At 41.6% G+C, this 19,513-nt stretch overlaps 1 protein-coding gene across 2 annotated transcripts; it reads left to right on the forward strand.

Moving 5' to 3' along the window:
- Positions 1–504: 504 nt before the first annotated feature.
- LOC147632352 (putative thiol methyltransferase 2) lies at positions 505–2,835 on the forward strand. Of its 2 annotated transcripts, XM_086807172.1 has the most exons (7): positions 507–747; positions 954–1,087; positions 1,412–1,498; positions 1,823–1,923; positions 2,022–2,121; positions 2,258–2,304; positions 2,411–2,835. In XM_086807172.1, exons 1-7 carry the CDS (start codon positions 618–620, stop codon positions 2,526–2,528), a joined length of 717 nt encoding a protein of 238 aa, XP_086663298.1. In that variant the 5' UTR covers positions 507–617; the 3' UTR covers positions 2,529–2,835. The 2 variants fall into 2 exon arrangements, with proteins under 2 accessions (XP_086663299.1, XP_086663298.1); XM_086807173.1 differs by lacking the exon at positions 1,412–1,498 and having other exon boundaries at positions 505–747.
- Positions 2,836–19,513: the final 16,678 nt, after the last annotated feature.

Below are 19,513 nucleotides of genomic sequence, written 5' to 3' on the forward strand. Positions count from 1 at the left end.
GATTGAAGCGCGGAATTCGATCTTAATGACAGGGAAGGATATGACCATTTTGCGAGGGAATCGTGGAAAAATGGCTCTTAAAAGAATTTCAAGATGTAGTAATTACAATGAGGAATTTGAAGTACGAAGAAAATGTATGTTAGAAATTGCGATTGCCTCTTCCCAATCCATGGTAAATGTATGTTCACAGTTTTGCAATTGCCTCTCAAAATGTATGGCGGTAAAAAGAGCACTGGTAGTACAGTGTCACGGACCAGTGAAAATGATACGTGTTTTTCCTTGAGAGAGTGCAAAAGTGAAGCCTAAAATATCTCGTTTTGCAACAAAGAACACTTCCATCACATTTTTACATTTAAATGGCCCTCGGAAGGAAAAGGAACGTCCTCATGTAAAGTCACCCGAAACTATGTCACGAATGACGTGCCGCACCGGAGGGAACCAATGAAGTTCCTACATGTGCCCCCTTGGACGTGTATAAAATCCGAGGCAACGCGTGCCTGGAAATGCAGGTGGTGGCTAATAGCTTCTCCCCCCCTCCCCTCCCCGGCCCGTGTGTGTGTGTGTGGGTATGTGTGTCATCGTGATCAAACAAACAGTATTTGCATTAATTAGAGAATATGGCTCCCATCCCTGCCGAGTCCGAGCTGCTGGTTGATGAGAAGGGGAACAAGGTCCAAGGGGCGTTGTTCCACCACCTCACCAAGGCCGAAGCGAGGGTCAGAGAGCTTGTGAACAGCAAACCCATGGGTAGGTGTGTAGGTCCTCGAAATATTATTAGCCAATATGTAATAAAGACGTGGCGATGTTAATAACCACTGTTTATCTACACATATGCCGGGGATAACGATTAAGCATATATCTTGCATGTTTTTGGCCAACTCTTATCATGTGATTACTGCTGTACTGGTCTGATCTAACGTGTACTAAGAGCGTTCTTATAAATGTTTGACTAGATGTGTGGGAAAAGTGTTGGGAGGAGAAGGCAACCCCATGGGACGTGGGGGGTGTGACTCCGGTGATTGCTCACCTCGCAGCTCAGGAGGGCGTGCTTCCAGAAGGCCGGGCTTTAGTGCCCGGTTGTGGCTCGGTAATATATTATATTCTCTCAATAATTTCTCATTTTTATCATCTCAATATCAGCAACAACAACACAACAATGTAATTTAATTGCTCTCTCTCTCTCTCTCTCTCTCTCTCTCTCTCTCTCTCTCCACCACAATGTGAGGAGATGATCGTATAACAGCTGCTGCTGCTGACTGCCTTCTTCGTCTTCCGGCATAATATGTGGTGTAGTACATTATATATATATATATATATATATATATTATATTATATTATATTTTATGACATATATGTGTACATTATATATACATTCACCTTGGGATAAGAAGTAGGGTGCATGATGATGCAGGGGTATGATGTGCTGGCGCTGGCAAGGCCGAGCCGCCATGTTGTGGGCCTTGACATCTCAGAAGCGGCCCTCAAGCGCGCAGGAAAGGTAACTAGCTGATTGATAGTCGATGCTTAGCCAAATGTTGCCTATATTATAGGCTAATTAGAGCTAGTCCGCTGCACACTAGCTGCACATATAATATGTATATGTATGGTAACCCACATGAGTGCACACTAGTCTACTACAACTGATTTTATACGTCGATGATATACATACACACGTGCGCGCACACACACACATATATATATATATATGTGTGTGTATGTATGGATGGATGGATGGTAACCCTGCACAGCGCACAATAGCGTACTAGAACCGACTTAATATAGAAATGCTTTTTACCCTGTGATTGATGTCATGCTGCTGCAGCTAGCTGCTGCTTCTTCAAACGGCCAGTGGACTGAGTTTGTCAATGCCGATTTCTACGCCTGGGATCCAGTGGAGCCTTTCGACCTCATCTTCGACTACACGTATATATCCGACAAAAATTAATTCACTAATCATACTAATTAGTTGCAGCTAAGACATCTGATTAATCATAATTATATTGTCCTTCTTTATAGCGCAGGTTCTTCTGCGCCATGGAGCCACCTATGAGGCCGGCTTGGGCAAAGCGTATGGCACAGCTGCTGGCGCCGCACGGAGAGCTGCTCACGCTCATGTTTCCTGTACGTCAAAAACACCTGCACATAATATCCTCAATACATCGTAGATGCTTCAACGTCGACGCCGTTTTTTCATCTCCTCTCTTTGACATGAGGATCAACGCCATTAACTTATGTGCACTGATCTGCTAATTTCCAGCTGGATGATCACAAGGGAGGTCCTCCATACGCCGTATCCAAAGAAGCGTAAGATGATCAGCTCCCATCTGATCTATACATGTAATAGCTAGGATGTTGTTTATATACACCTATCCGACTGATGATGATCACTCTGCGTATTATTGCACAACAGGTACGAGGAGGTGCTGCACCCACTAGGTTTCAAAGCTTTCTACTGCGAGGACAATGCCTTGGCGGTGGATTCTCGCAAGGGAAGAGAGATGGTGGGGCGATGGACTCGAGCCGCTTAATCTGGTGCGGCCCTCTACCAGGGCAATAACGATCATAATCATAATAACAAAATATGGCTAAAGAAGAGCATTATGCCATCTACCTAGCTCCGCTCTTCTTGATGAATGTGTGGTCCCCACAACAACCAGCTTGTACTACTCTAAATGTTACATCTTGTAGTGAGATAAGATATGTGCCTTTCTAGCTGTGTCTTTTGTTCACTTCTTATGGACTGGATTTGGGCCTTTATAGAAGGCTTCACTCAGGTATTAATGTATTGGTCTCATATGGGTGATTTTGGTGTTACTTAGGAGAACTCTCTTTATTATATATACTTTTTATGGAATATGCTCTCTCTCCCCCTCTTATGCTTCTTGTTTCATATGAAAAATTACGCATAAGCTTTTAATGGGGAGAGAAACTCGTACCACGCCATGAACGACATGGGCCAATTGCCTAGAGAGCCTCCCTAAATTATATGTGTAGCTCCCAATCTGGAATTGCATAGGATAATACTATGGAATGGTGCAGTAGAATATTATGGCCCCCAATCCAAGCACTACAAGGGAAAGGCGGGCTTAGCGTCGCTCCAAACGTCACCTTCATCATGTGTAAAATTTTCCAAAGAGCGACACCGTTAAGAGTGACGTTTTGGGCACGTCAGCAAAACATCACTTTACACACAAATAATCTCAATGATGAGTCACACAAAACGTCAGTTTTGTGACATTTAGTGTCATAAAAGTGATAGTAATAAGAGCGATGTTTAATGGCACTCAGGGAGTGACATTTAGTGCCACTTTTGTAATACTATGCATCACAAAAGTGACGTGTTAGGTTACCCATCATCTGTTTAAAAAAACATAAAATCACAACCAAAAACGGCTATTTTCTCTTTTTTACTCACATATACAATCACTCTCTCTTTGCTCTCTTGGGTAACACTTACTCACATACACACTCAGTGATTATTCCCATAAAAGGCATACTTACATATACACTCTCTCTCCATCTCACTCTTTCTCTCTCTCTTGGTGGCTAACACTTAGGCATTTAACACATGGTTGTTGTGAACATGATCAACAACACTTGGTGATTCAACACTATTTGAAACATGGAGGTAAGCCATTGTCTAATCTTTTATATGTAAGCATATTCTTTATTCTTAATTTGAAAGAATAATTGCAAATAGTTTAAACAAATTAATGAATGTATAAATTTATTAACATATTGTCAACTTTTTATGTGTAATCTTAATCAATAAAGAAAGGCACTCATTGATATAATGTGATATCAAAATCTATCTGAAATAAAAGAATCAAAAAGCCTTAACTGTGACTTGAATAATAAATGGGCCTCTACTACTATGGCAATAACGATGATAATAATAACAAAATATAGCTAAAGAAGAGCATATTGCGTCTACCTAGCTTTGCTCTTCTTGATGAATGTGGTCTCCCCCTCCCTCCCTCCAATGTTGCCTCACCATTAAGATCAACTCATGACCAACAACCAGCTTGTCCTACTCTAAATATTGCATCTTGTAGTGAGATAAGAGATAAGGATTAGGACATGTCTTTCTAGCTATGAGTCTTTTGTTCACTTTGATATTGTTCCATTTTATGGACTGGATTTGGGCCCTTATCGGCTTCATTCATGTAATAATGTATTAGTCTCATGGATCATTTTGGTCTTCCTTAGTAGACATTAATAGAACTTTGTTTCTATATACATACATGTGTGTGTGCGTGCGTGCGTGTGTGTGTGTGTGTCTATATACATATATATTTATTTATTTACTTTTCATAAAATATGCTCTCTCTCTCTCTCTCTCTCTCTCCACGAGATGGGTAGCATAGGCGCATGATGAGGAGAGAGAGTAGAGAGAGGGGGCCCAGGCAGGTGCATTGGTTGTACACAGTTACAATACGCAGTGTCCATGTGGCTATAGCCACATGTTGCTATTACGTAGCTATAGCCGTTATATATATAGTCGCATACAGAAAAAATCAAGAAATTACAGAGAACATTCCCGAGAGCTGAAAATATCCCAATATCACAGAAGAAGAAGCACAAAGTATATTGTAATACAATCAAATATGGACTAAATCAAGACTGGCAAATTGAGCAATTGTTTAATGAATTAGGGTGACCTTGGCCCAATATCTCTTACAGCTTCTATCAAAACCATACATGCTAACCGGTCTATCTCATAATCCATATGTCCCATTGCAAGATCAACAAAAATATCTATCCCACTAGTAGTGGACTCATCATCATCATCATGCTCAGAATCAATTTCTTCCCCATTTTCTTGGATAAAGACACCTTCATCTTGTGGTATCTCACATTCTTTATCTTGTACTTGATCCTCTGCATGTTCATTTTTTACTGCCACTTCGCCTATGCACTCTTCAACATCCCTATCTTGAAAAATGCTCTTTGAACAACGAAGAGAAACTTGTATGACATACCACCATTTCTTGTCATTTATATCCATGTTCATGAAATAATATGCATTGTATTAATAGTATATAACATATAATATATAGTGTATTATAGTATATAATGTATGTCTACAAAACATTATATATATAGTATATATACTATACATTATAATGTATATATACTATATACATTATATAGTATTTGCCCTATCAACTACTTATTTGTTGTACTAATTCTTTCTATTTGCTACTTCCGTGAGTGTTAGCATTCATTATGGCTAAGTCTACCTTGCATCTCCAGAGGTTTGACAGAAACTTAGTACAAAGGCATTTGTCTGAATATACACTCTTGTGTGTGTGTGTGTGTGTGTGTGTGTGTGTGTGTTGTGTGTGGAGTGCGTGTGTGAGAGCATATCTTGATATAGAGTTCTACACCCACTACAGCACTGATGACATTAGTGGGATGACGGAGTATCTACTCTATACTATGCATAATGGCGTCGTTGATAGTTATATAGTCTTCTGGGTTAACTACCATGAGTATTTGGGCATGTTCCTGGATTCATCTAGGTATATAATTCATTCATATTAGCAAAAATAGTGGCCTTAGTTACCATGAAAGAATGGACCTAGGGCCATTCTTGCACCAGTTGTGCACGAAAAGAATGGCCCTGGGACCATTGTTACACATGTTATAAAAAAGGATGGCCTTATGGCCATTCTTGTTTGCCCAAGAGCATGCAAGAAGGCTGGGTAGCACCAAGGCCATGCTAGAATGGCCCTAGGGCCATTCTTGCATGCACAAGACCTTCAAGATTGGCCCTATGGCCATTCTAGGATGCCCCATGGCCATTCTTGCACCTATTGTAAAAGACAATAATGGCCCTAGGGCCATTCTTGGATGCCCAAGAGCATGCAAGAAAGTTGGTGCCACTAAGGCCACGCTAGAATGGCCCCATATCCATTCTTGCATGTAGAAGAGCATCAAGAGTGGCCCTAGGGCCATTCTTGGATGCCCCATGGCCATTTCCAACGTGACCTATGTGCCTTGGGGTCATGCAAGAATGGCCCTAGAGCCATTCTTTTATACCCTTGGGCCAATTTTGCATGCTCTTTGAGGCCTTTAAAATAGTGGGCTTATTTGCCACAAAAGAATAGCCCTAGGGCCATTCTTGCACTGGTTGTGCATGAAAAGAATGGCACTGGGGCCATTCTTGCACCTGTTGTGCATGAAAAGGATGGCCCGGTTGGTGGGTGGCACCAAGGCCATGCTAAAATGGCCCTAGGCCATTATTGCATGCACAAGAGCAGCAAGATTGGCCCTAGGGCCATTCTTCGATGCCCAAGAGCATGCAAGAAAGCTAGTGCCACCAAGGCAATGCTAGAATGGCCCCATATCCATTCTTGCATTTAGAAGAGCATCAAGAATGGCCCTAGGGCCATTCTTGGATGCCCCATGGCCACTTCTAACATGACCTATGTGCCTTGGGGTCATGCAAGAAATGGCCCTCGGGCCATTCTTTGATGCCCTAGGGCCAATCTTGCATGCTCTTTGAGGCCTGTAAAGCAAAACAGTGGCCTTATTTGCCATGAAAGAATGGCCCTAGGGCCATTCTTGCACCGATTGTATACGAAAAGAATGGCACTAGGGCCATTCTTGCACCTATTTATTAGGTAAAGGATGGCCCTATGGCTATTCTTATTTTCCCAAGAGCATGCAAGAAGGTTGGGTGGCACGAAGGCCATGCTAGAATGGCACTAGGGCCATTATCGCATGCACAAGAGCATCAAGATTGGCCATTCTAGGATACCCAAGAGCATGCAAGAAAAGAATGGCCCTATGGTCGTTCTTGGATGCCCAGGAGCATGCAAGAAAGTTGGGTGCCACACCAAGGCCATGCTCGAATGGCCTCATATCCAGTATTGCATGTAGAAGAGCATCAGGAGTGCCCCTAGGGCCATTCTAGGATGCCCAGGAGCATGCAAGTAAAGAATGGCCCTAGGGCCATTCTTGGATGCCCAAGAGCATGCAAGAAAGTTGGGTGCCACCAAGGCCATGCTAGAATGGCCCCATATCCATTATTGCATGTAGAAGAGAATCAAGAGTGGCCCTAGGGCCATTCTTGGATGCCCCATGGCCATTTCCAACATGATCTATGTGCCTTGGGGTCATGCAAGAATGGCCCTGGGGCCATGCTTTGATGCTCTAGGGCCAATCTTGCATGCTCTTTAAGGCCATTAAGGCAAAACAATGACCTTTTTCCCTAGACATAGGGTTTTTCCCCATGTGAACACACTTATGTGTGTTGGGCACTTAGCCCTAGGCTTTTTATTACTCACTTGTACTCTCATTTCATATCATTATTGAGTACATCTTTTCCAGCACTCTCCAAATCAACAACTTTCTCTACCCCCTGGTCAACATCCCCTCCTTCTTCATTCCACAATTTGCTTATGGCATTCAACACCTCATCTTCCCCAACACACTCTTCAATATCAACATGGTCTTCAAACTTCACAACATCACCAAGCTTCATAGACTCATCAAACAAAACAGATATACCTTTCACGACATGATCCAACAAGGCACCTACATAGAAACACTACATAGGACAAAATAGACATTGTCCACAATGTCTACAAAAACCTTATAACTCAAAATAGGGCACAAAATGACTCTAAATAAATATTTGAGCACTTTTTTTAGTATGAATTATGCTCTTTCTTTAGTGAGAGGGATCCCTAAGATATGACAATTCCCCCTTCTAATGTGTATTGCTACTTCTATCCCTAATTGGAAACAACTAACTGTAGAGATTTGATTGAGAATTAAAGAGAAAGAGATGAAAATATCCTTCGATTGTGTACCACTTCCTTTACTTACCTCTTGCTTGCTTCTAAGATCTTCACATAAACTACCACTCTCATACCATGAGAAGAATGTGGGGGAGAGGGTGAGCTTGAGTTCCTTACAAGCAAACTTCTTGACACACACACATAAGAGTAGTCAAGAACATAAGAGAGATATGGATGACTTTTTTTTCTTTCTTTCTTCACTTCTTGACAATCATAATGTAAAGATAAGAGTATATATTATAAGGGAAGGTACTCTTCTATGAAAAGCATACGAAATTAGTCCATAGTGTGAACTTGACTATAGAGAGCTAGCACTATAACTATATCATAACTTTACAAAAACAAAGTGGCTATTACATAACCTATAAACCATTGGCCGCATATTAACCATAATCTTTACAAAAACAAAGTGGCAATTACATAACCTATAAACCATTGGCCGCATAACCATAATCTCACCAACCATGTTAGTGGGTGTAAGTGTGGAGATATCATCCTGGTATGTCATCCTACCTGCACTAGTTGAGCTTAATATCTTAACAACTCATATAGTGGAGTCTATATCCACACTAGTTGATCTTGATACCTTAATCTCCATATAATTGAATCTATATCCACACTAGTTGATCGTAATATCTCAATACCTGTATAGTGGAGTCCTTATTGCTTGTCATAATTATGATTTATCCCATATGATTTTGACTTGATTTTATTCTCCTACTCTCTTTCTTTCTCAAAGAAGTCATCAAGCATCTTGTCCATGGCCAAATTTTCTTCTCGACTTCATGTGGCAATGCTAAATTCTTAATCATGTAGGGGTTCTTCACTCATCATGACCTTATTCACACTGATATTATCTTGGAGGTCTCTAAATTTCATTCGTAATAATCCACTCATGATAGAGTAATAAGGCATTTAATCCCATATTCTATGTCAAGTCTCCTCCTCATCGTTGTTCTAATATTCATGCATAATCTTATAAATAGAACAATCTAATGCATGGGAGAAAAAGTTAACATATATACTTGCCAAAGAATTCACATTGGTTATTTCTTTGAATCGACCATAATCCCACACATGCTATTATGATAGGTCATAAACGCACAATTTCTCCCTTGCATCACTCACATGAATATGAGGTCTTTTGGCACAACCACTCATGTTGACTTCTTATAGGTGTGGGGTCATTCCTTGGATGATGAGGGTGAAGTCCCATGATTGATGGGGGGGACATTTATATATAAAAAACTACATTAGACAAATATAACCCTATTGTCCTTTAGGGCATCCCCACCCATTAGGTTGCTTAAGAAAATTTCTCTTAGATATCTTCGGATTTTTTCCACACTACACGGCTACCAGCCTAGTGATACACTCCTATACGAGCGACTATAGCCATATAGGAGCTTGAGGACATTGCATATAGTATGACTTGGGGTGATGGTGGTGGGCCCTTCATGGATGATATGGGGAAGATCAGATTCTACTATACCTTCCAAAAATTGGTGAACCAAATTTAGAAGGATGCCTTAAAACAAGTGTAATTGTGCCCTTTTTTGGACTCTCAAAATTTATCTTTTTTGGGGCTTCAAGTATATCTAAATGCTTTCAATGTTCATTACATAAAGGAATGGGGGAGAAACATATCCCCCATTCCTCCCCCTTTTGTTTTTGTTTTGTAATCTATAGTGTGGCTATACAACACGAGGCTATACATGCGGTTAGTGATATGGCTATACACCGGCAAATACACTATCCAAAAATGCACACATATTTGGGAGAACCTTTTCTTCCCCATAATCAACAAGTCTAGTAGCACGGTCCCCTCCCTCACATAATGAGTGAATGCAGATCCAATCTTTCAACACATACATGTAGAGGGGCATGGAAGCTAGTCATCGAAATACCCATGGGCAATTACTAAGTGTGTCCCATTCCACGGTGACACCCATCGTGGGGTTTATTAACAACTCGAGTGGTATTGTCAGGAATCTTCTATGATTGAAGCATTAAATTGTCAGGAATCCCATGAGAGGATGCCCCTCCATAAATCCGATCTTGGTCTATTGGTGATGAACCCCATGATGGCTACATCTATATGCTAAATTTGTTTTTTAACATAAACGCATAAAACACAACTCACATAGAGCATACATTATATAAAAAGCTTATCTATAAAGCCTTAATGACGCAAATACCTCATGCAAGAGTTTAATGCATAAGGATTTTGCATAGAGCCTCATGCATAGACTCTAATGCATAGAGATTTATGCAAACTCCCATGCATAGAGCTTAATGCATAGAATCTCATGCATAGAGCCTTATGCATAGAAGCCTCATGCGTAGAAAATCCTCATGCATAGAGCATATGCATAGAGCCTATTCATAGAAACTCATGCATAGAAGCTATGCATAGAGCAGAGCCTATGCATAGAAGCTCTATACATAGAAGCCTCATGCATAGAAGATTTATGAATAGAGCCTAATGCATACATAAGGCCTCATGCATGAGGACTCATGCATAGAATCTCTATGCATATATCCTTATGCATATAAGCCTATACATAGAAGCCTCATGAATAGAGCTTTATATATAGACTCTAATGCCTGCATAGAGAATATACATAGAGCCTAGTCATTGCATAGAGCCTCATGCATGAATAAGGTCTTGTGCATATATAAGAGGCTTACCTCTTATGCTTGTGAGAAGGTCTTGTACACGGCTGTTCTTCTTTGGAGAAGAAACCCTAAACCTAGCCATAAAAGGCAATAAAATAAGCAAAGTTTTTATATTTAAGAAACTATTAATACAACTAGTTAAGCCTTCAAGAGAGAAAACAAGCATACAAAAGATCAAGGTGAGGGGCTTACCTCTTATGCTTGTGATAAGGGCTTGTACATGGTTGATCTTCTTTGGAGAAGAAACCCTAAATCTAGCCACAAAAAGCATTAAGATAAGAAAAGAGAGCATACAAGCATACAAGAGAGCAAGCAAGCATACAAGCATATAGGAGACCCAAGCAACAAAAGATTAAAGAGAAGCAAGCATACAAGATAAGCAAGCAACAACCGGCAAGTCTCAAACCCTAGATTAGTGCACTTAAAAAAATAAAAGATTAAAGAAAACAAAGAAGAGAAGAATATTGTACATACCTTGATAGGAGGAGGGCTTGTGAAAGTTGGAAGGGAGAAGAGGAGGAGGGCTTGTGAGGGAGATGAGGAGAAGGGGTTGTGAAGGTGATAGAAAAGGGTTGGAGATTAGGTAGCCTCCGCTCCCTCCAAAATAGCCTGCAAACAGTAAACGTAAGAATACGAAAGCAAGTGCAACACGAGAGGGAAGTATCTCATTTCTTTTTCCCAGTACATGGCTATGGGCACATCTATGGACATGGCTCTAGCCGGGTCTATAGCCACACTGATAGCAGCGTACTAGGAAAAATTCCAGAGAGCTATTTTTGATAGATTTCAAAGAGCTAAATTTGTGTTTGATGAAGTTGAATGGTAATTTCACATACTTGTATTATGTGGCATGATTTTTAGGTGCCCACCATGCATAGATGACTGTCATCCTCGATGCCTTATTCTTCTAATGATGATGAGGCACTTGTGCAAAGTCAGCATGAGTGGTTATGCCAGAATTTCCATGTACATGCAAGACATGCAAGGGAGAAATTGTGATGAATCACAATAAACCTATGCCAGATTATGGCTGATTCGAAGATGTACGACATGTGGCTAGTTCAGTGAGTGTATATATTCTCTATCACAAGTTTTTATGGACATGATTTAGGTATTAATAAGGTAGTCCATGTTTTTTTAGAACGTGGACGCGACATATCATAGGATAAGGGAGTCTATACCTCATTACTCAGTGTAGTGGTGGACAACTACGTGAAGGCTTTAGAGGGGTGAGCCCGCAAGCTCGACATGGGGAAGAAATGTCTCCCATCAATGGCACATGAAAGTATCAAATTGGCTCCTTTCGTATCCCTAGGGTGTCATGCATTCTTTAAAGGGGGAATTCACAAAAACAAAGAAGAAAGGAGCAACTCAATTGTATGGTCTAAAAACACATGATTGGCACAAGATATTTCAGGTATGTTCAATTTACCCACTAAGTGGCATGATGGTCTTTCATTGTAATTACATATCATTGATTGAAATGTTTTGTGTTACATAGTTCATTCTTCCCATATGCATTATTGGGTGTGGAGATCAAAAAGTACGTGAGGCCATCTACAAATGGGGACGGCGGTGAAGTATGAAAAAACTAAAATTCTAACACGTGTTGTGCTAGTTTGTGAGACATTTTATGCTAATTAAATGGAATCAAGTCCATCTTAGGTACATAAGTTCTAAGGAGATCTATCCATCCACTATTAATGCAGCCCGAGTAATGACAGTGGAGGAAGTATACATGATGGAGGAGAAACTCCCAAGAGTCAATTACATCTTCTGGTACACTTGATAGATGAAGTGTCGATGTGTGGTGTTGTGCATACTTGGTGGATATTATTTCTTTAGCATTTCATGAAGACCTTGAAGGATTTTTCTAGGCAAAGAGCTAGGCCAGAAGGAAGCATGGCAGAGAGTTGGTTAGTGTAGGAGGAAGCATGTGTCCACATTTCAGAGTATCTCTCTCGAGTGGATCCTACAATGCCACGATTGTGGAGTAATGAGGAAGATGAGGGTATGGCATCCCACATACCACAAGTAAATGGGAGAGCAAGGAGAATGGACACATCAATGTTGAAGAAGGTGAATACATTTTTTATTCTCAATAGTGAAGTTATGAAGAGGTGGGTGGCAAGGTATGAAGAGGTGAGGAGAAACCAATATGAGGAGAGAAGAGAATTTCGGATATGTTTGAGAGGCTTGCCATTTCCTCTGGAGGTTGCGTCACTTCTAAAATATTGTACTATTGATTGGCTTTATGAAGAAATGGAAAAAGGCCGAAGAACATGGAGGGATAGTGTGACAAAAGAAGAGTAGGAGTATGCAAGAGGACACGTCTCATGTAAGTGTGTCTCTACTTTCTCTCTTTTTATTTATGTAGAATATCATGATATTGTTATTCAATAACATAAATATATTTCATCCGGTGTTTGTGGTAGTATAAGGTATACAATGCCATGTAGTCTGAAGGAAGGCATTTCTGCAGCAGCAGTCAACATATAGATACAAAGAGAAATACCCAAGATTGTGGGGTTATGGCAAACTTTGAGCAAGAAAGTGGATCAATGCTTGATTTTTTTGGCATGATTCAAAATATCCTAAAGGTTGGATTCAAGACATTCCTAATTTTTATATGGGATGTGAAGTGGTTTAAGGATGTGTATGGAGGCACTCAAGCAACTATGAAAAGGTTGGATTCAAGACATTCCTAATTTTTATATGGGATGTGAAGTGGTTTAAGGATGTGTATGGAGGCACTCAAGCAACTCTGAAAAGGCATCCAATTAGATTTATGATGATGATCGATTCTATAAAATTTTGGCAAAAAGAGAGGGACACATTTGTGCTAACTCACCATTATGAACAAGTAAATTCCAGCCAATAAGGTTTTATTATATCATACTTATGCATGTTTAATCAATGTGTTTCTTCTTATAAGGTTGTGCTTCAAGCAGATATAAATGACAAGAAATGGTGATATATCATACAAGTCGCTCCTCATTTAAAGAGAAATGGTGATATCTCATGCAAGTCGCTCCTCATTTAAAGAGAAATTTTCAAGATAGGGATGTTGAAGATCTTATGGATGAAGTGGGAGTAAAAAATGAACATGTGGAGGATCAAGTACAAGATGAAGAATGCAAGATACTGAAAAGATGAAGGGGGGAAGAGAGCTTGAGCTCTTGCAAGCACACACACACACTCACAGAACCCTAATAGAGAACACACAAGGTGAGAGGCTGAAAATCTTCTTCTTCTCTACTCAACACTCAACACGCCATATACAAGAATAAGAGTACACACAATATGAAAGGTACTCAACCAAATACATACACGGGTTCTCTATAGTGTGAACCCGACTAAGTGAGCTGGCGCTATAACTATGCCAGTCTCTAGAATGGTTGTCACACAGCCTGTCATCCCACTGGCCGCATATCACCCAAGATCTCACCAACCATGCCAGTGGTGTAAGTGTGGGGCCTATCCCCCAGGCGGGTCATCAGTGGCCACCGCCTCACTAGACGAGCTCGATATCTCAACACTCCCCCTCGAGCTCAACTCCATCTCATGTACACCAAGCGAAGCCCTGAATCTGCGAAGCTTCTCTGTACCCAATGCTTTGGTGAAGATGTCAGCTACCTGATCCTCTGTGCTGACATAAACAAGGTCAAGATCTCCTGCAAAGACCTTCTCTCTGACGAAGTGGTAGTGGACCTCTATGTGCTTCGTACGAGCATGAAAGACTGGGGTCCTGGCCAACCGTATACTACTAATGTTGTCACAAAAAATGACAACTTGTCTATCCACTGATAGACCCAAATCTGCAAGTAGCTTTCTCAACCAAGCTACCTCACATGCTGCCATAGCAGCTCCTCTGTACTCGGCCTCTGTATGTACTAGATAGAGCAACCGTAGGCTGCTTCTTGCTGCTCCAAGTCACAGCAGCACTCCCCAAAGAAAACATGAATCCACTGGTAGATCTTCTATCTGAGATACTACCAGCCCAATCAGCATCTGTGTACCCATGTACACATATCTCTGTCCCAGTCTCATAGAATAGTCCACAATGCAAAGTAGACCTCACATACCTCAGTATGTGTCTCACTGCATCCAAATGCGGTTTCCGTGGAACCTGCATAAACTGACTCACCAACCCAACAGCATGGCTCAAATCTGGTCTGGTGATTGTCATGTAGATCAAACTTCCTACTATGCGCCTATACATAGTAGGATCCTCCAACATCTCTCCTGAATCTGCACTCAACTTGCCATTTTGATCGAATGGCACAGAAATAGGCTTATAGCCTGTCATACCATACTTGGACAACATGTCCAAGCCATACTGCCTCTGTAGTAATCCAATACCATGTGGTGATCTAATCACCTCAATGCCCAAGAAATATCTGAGCTCCCCCAGATCCTTCATCTCAAACTTCTGTCTTAGCAAGATCTTTACATCAAAGATCTCTGCATCATGGTCCCCCGTAATGATCAAGTCATCTACATAGATGACAACAAGCACAACTCCTCTATCACCATGTCTCACATACAATGAGAAATCTGCATTGGCTACATGAAAGCCAATAGTGACAAGATATTCAGAAATCTTGTCAAACCATGCTCTTGGTGCTTGCTTTAAGCCATACAAGGCTTTCTTCAACCTGCAAACATGCTCGGGGTGACCCACATCCTCATATCCAGGTGGCTGCAACATATACACCTCTTCTTGCAAATCCCCATGCAAGAATGCATTCTTTACATCCATCTGATGTAAAGACCATTGCTTTGACGCAGCCACTGCTATCACAACTCTCACCGTTGCCATCTTGGCAACTGGGCTGAAAGTTTCCTCATAATCAATCCCATATGTCTGCGCATATCCTTTGGCTACCAATCTAGCCTTGTACCTGTTTATGCTTCCATCACTGTTATGTTTAACTTTGTACACCCACTTGCATCCAATGGCTTTCTTGCCTCCAGGCAATTGCACTAAATCCCAAGTCTCATTTCCATATAGTGCATCCATCTCCTCGTCCATAGCTTTCTCCCAACACACATTTCCAACAGCCTCATCAATGCATGTGGGCTCTACAACCTGTACAACCTTTGCCATATATGCATAGTGATGTGCCACATAACCATCATATGTAAATCTCTGCACAGGGTTCTTCACTCTCCCTGATCTTCGTAACTTTTCATTCATGGCTTCCATAGCCTTCTTTACACCAGGTGTTCTCATAGCTGGGATCCCAAGCTCCTCATCAAGTCTCATATCTGAGCCACTAGACTCTCCATCAACATGAGAATGCCCTGCAAAAATGTCAGGCATACCAAGGGGCTCAACCACTTTCTCTTTTCCTTTACGTGATGTACTAATCACATTTACAGGACTGGTATTATGATGCAGCCTGCCACTCCATGGTCTATCAATAGACCCACTAGATGAGGACTCTCCTGGTCCACTCAAAGACTGTGATTGCTGACCTGCATTCTGTGCAACCACACTTCCACTCACATCAGCCCCAACAGCTTCTTTTTCAGCAATATACCAGCAGCTGCTCATCTCATCAAAAACAACATCCCTGCTTACCCTCAACTCACGTGTAGCAGGGTTATAACACCTGTATCCCTTTTCCTCAAGGAAGTATCCAATAAACACACATTTTTTAGCTTTTGGATCCAGCTTAGTTCTCAGCTCATCTGGCACATGCACATATGCAATGCATCCACCAAAGACTTTTAGATGAGACAGATCTGGTTTTCTACCAGTAAACCTCTCCTCTGGAGTTACATTATGTATGGCTGCAGTTGGAGTCCTGTTCATTATGTATAGTGCTGTAGAGACAGCCTCAGCCCAATAGCAATGCGACATATTCTTCTCTTCCATCAATGCTCGCGCAATCTCAGCAATGTGCCTGTTTTTCTGCTCAGCAACTCCATTTTGCTGTGGAGTGTATCTGCATGTAAACTGTCTCCGAATACCATTCTTCTTCAAAAATTCAGAGAACTCATTAGAGAAGTACTCTCCCCCTCCATCTGACCTTGGGCACTTTACATATTTCCCTGTTTGCTTTTCAACCAAAACTCTGAAATTCTGAAAGTGAGTGAACACCTCACTCTTCTCCTTCATGAAATATACCCACACTTTCCTTGTGTGGTCATCAATGAAAGTCACATAATACCTGCAGCCTCCCATAGATATGGTCTTCGTAGGACCCCATACATCTCAATGCACAACATCTAGTGCATTTCTGCTCACATATCTGTTCCGTGGAAACACATGCTTTGTTTGCTTCCCAAATTGGCATGCTTCACATATTTTCTGCATACCTTCCACTTTAAATTTTGGCAGCCCTGTCACAATTCCTTTTGTCTGCAAAGACTTTAATCTCTGCACATTTACATGTCCAATCCTTTTATGCCAAATGTCTGTGTCTGCAACAATTCTTGAACCATTTGCAAACATCGCAGCACTCATTTCAGGCATGTCTACATTCAACGTAAACATTCTGCCCACTCTGTTGCCTTTTGCAACCAACCTGCACTTGTCTTTGAAATCTTCAACATAACACCCATCAAGGTTAAACCTAACCTGCAAACCCTGCTCAATCATCTGGCCAAGTGAAACCAGATTCTTTGTTATGTTCGGTACATGAAGTACATCTGCAAGGTACTTCACTTTGCCATCTTGCATAGACAATGGCACATCTCCAACATGGGCAATTGGATGAGTAGTGTCATCCCCTGTTTCCACAAAACCTGGTCTTTTCGGGTTTTTCATCTCCTTGAACCACTCCCCATGACTCGTCATGTGGTTCGAAGCGCCTGAATCCATATACCAGACATTATCTTTTTGTACTGCATCAACATTTTCAGACATGGCATTCACGACATGCTGCATAACAAACAACCTTTCATTATCCTCATTATTTCTGCTTGAGGATGCATAGTTGTTTTGCTGCACTTTCCCATTTTGCATGTCAGCCTGCTTCTTATAGCATTCTGCCTGCACATGTCCAAGCTTACCACAATAATAGCATTCACGTGCATCATTATATTGCCTTTGCCAACTTCCACGGCCTCTTTGACTCCTCCTGCCTCTGAATTTGCCTCTTCCACCACCTGCATGTTGTTGTTGTTGTTGATTCTGGGACTGTTGTTGCTGCTACTGGCCATAATTCTGATTACCTGTTCGGCCACCTCCTTGACCGCGTCCACGGCCTCCTCTACCTCGTCCTCTTCCTAAACTCGTGTAGAAGGCCTGTTGCTCTGAACTGTTTTTGCTTTGTGAAGACTGTTGGTCTTCACCCAAGCTCTTCTCTTTGATAATCAGCATAGACACCAAATCTGTAAAGTTGGGAATGTTTTCCCAAGTCTGAATGGACGTCTTGAATGCCTTGTATTGTGGCCCGAGACCACGTAGACAGACTTCCAACTTATCATCATCATCTACTGACACACCAATAGATGCAAGGGATTCCACAATACCCTTTATCTTCAGCGTATAGTCATTCACAGACATGCTCTTTTTCTCCACAGTATGAAGTTCATTCTTCAACTATATCTTACGTGCCTTGGTATTTGTTTCATAGAGCTTTACCAAGGTGTCCCACGCCTCCTTGGGGGACTTGGCATCCTGAATGTGCCCAATCATGGTGTCCTGTATACTAATGGAGAGCCAATACATAACCTTCCTGGCTCCTTGGTTCCAGTCTTTAAACTCTTTTACATCTGCAGCAGTTAGATTTATATCCGGTATCTCCGGTGCCTCTTCATGTTCACACCTTCTATGTAGTCCCAATAGCCTTTTCCCATCAGGAAATTCGTCAACCTGAACCTCCAAGCATGGAAGTTATTCTTATCCAGCTTCTCAGCCACAATCTGTGTTATGCCATCATTAGACATCTTGCCAAACACACAATTTTACTAGAAACTGCACTCTGGTTTTTCCTGCACAAATGCTGTATTTCCTGCAGCGGTACTGTAGTACTCTCAAATGTCACAACCAGTGACTTCAATGTGCATACATACACCCAATGGCAACTGTAGACCTCTTTGCAGCACCCACAATGTCTGCACAGTCAATCTGTCTTCCTGCAGTTCTTAAAACAGAGTTCTGCAGAATGACTTACCCGCAGTGCTCGAAATCGTCTGCTTTCTAAAAAACGGAGGTCCAGACGCGCCCGAAACGCGTTTTCAGCCCGAAAATCTCAGTCCGATAGGACAGTCAATCCGATAGGACTGTATAGTTGTCCTATAGCTTTACTCCCGCGAAGAAATCTCCTCAATCAGAGACCGTTTGCCGGTGCCTCCCGTAGAGCTCCCGACAAGGGTGTAGTCACCAACACAATAGGGAAGAGTAGTTGAAGCTCTTACCCTCGTACCGCTTCCTGTGGTTCTCTTGCTTGCAGCTCAGCCCTTACCACGAACCAGGCTCTGATACCATCAAAAGATGCAGGGGGGAAGAGAGCTTGAGCTCTTGCAAGCACACACACACACTCACAAAACCCTAATAGAGAACACACAAGGTGAGAGGCTGAAAATCTTCTTCTTCTCTACTCAACACTCAACACACCATATACAATAATAAGAGTACACACAATATGAAAGGTACTCAAGCAAATACATACACGGGTTCTCTATAGTGTGAACCCGACTAAGTGAGCTCGCGCTATAACTATGCCAGTCTCTAGAATGGCTGTCACACAGCCTGTCATCCCACTGGCCGCATATCACCCAAGATCTCACCAACCATGCCAGTGGTGTAAGTGTGGGGCCTATCCCCCAGGCGGGTCATCAGTGGCCACCGCCTCACTAGACGAGCTCGATATCTCAACAGATACCACCAACTAATCAAGATGAAGGTGTCTTTATCCAAGCTAATGTCGGAAAGAATTGATTCCCAGCATGATGATGATGATGATGATGATGTTGAGTCCATTGCTAGTGGGATAGATCTTTTTGTTGATCTTGCAATGGGACATATGGATCTTGAGATAGACTAGTTAGAATGTATGGATTTGATA

This window comes from Cibotium barometz, chromosome 13 (assembly GCF_041138505.1).
Source record: "Cibotium barometz isolate CiBa-2024 chromosome 13, ASM4113850v1, whole genome shotgun sequence".
Taxonomy (NCBI): Eukaryota; Viridiplantae; Streptophyta; class Polypodiopsida; order Cyatheales; family Cibotiaceae; genus Cibotium; species Cibotium barometz.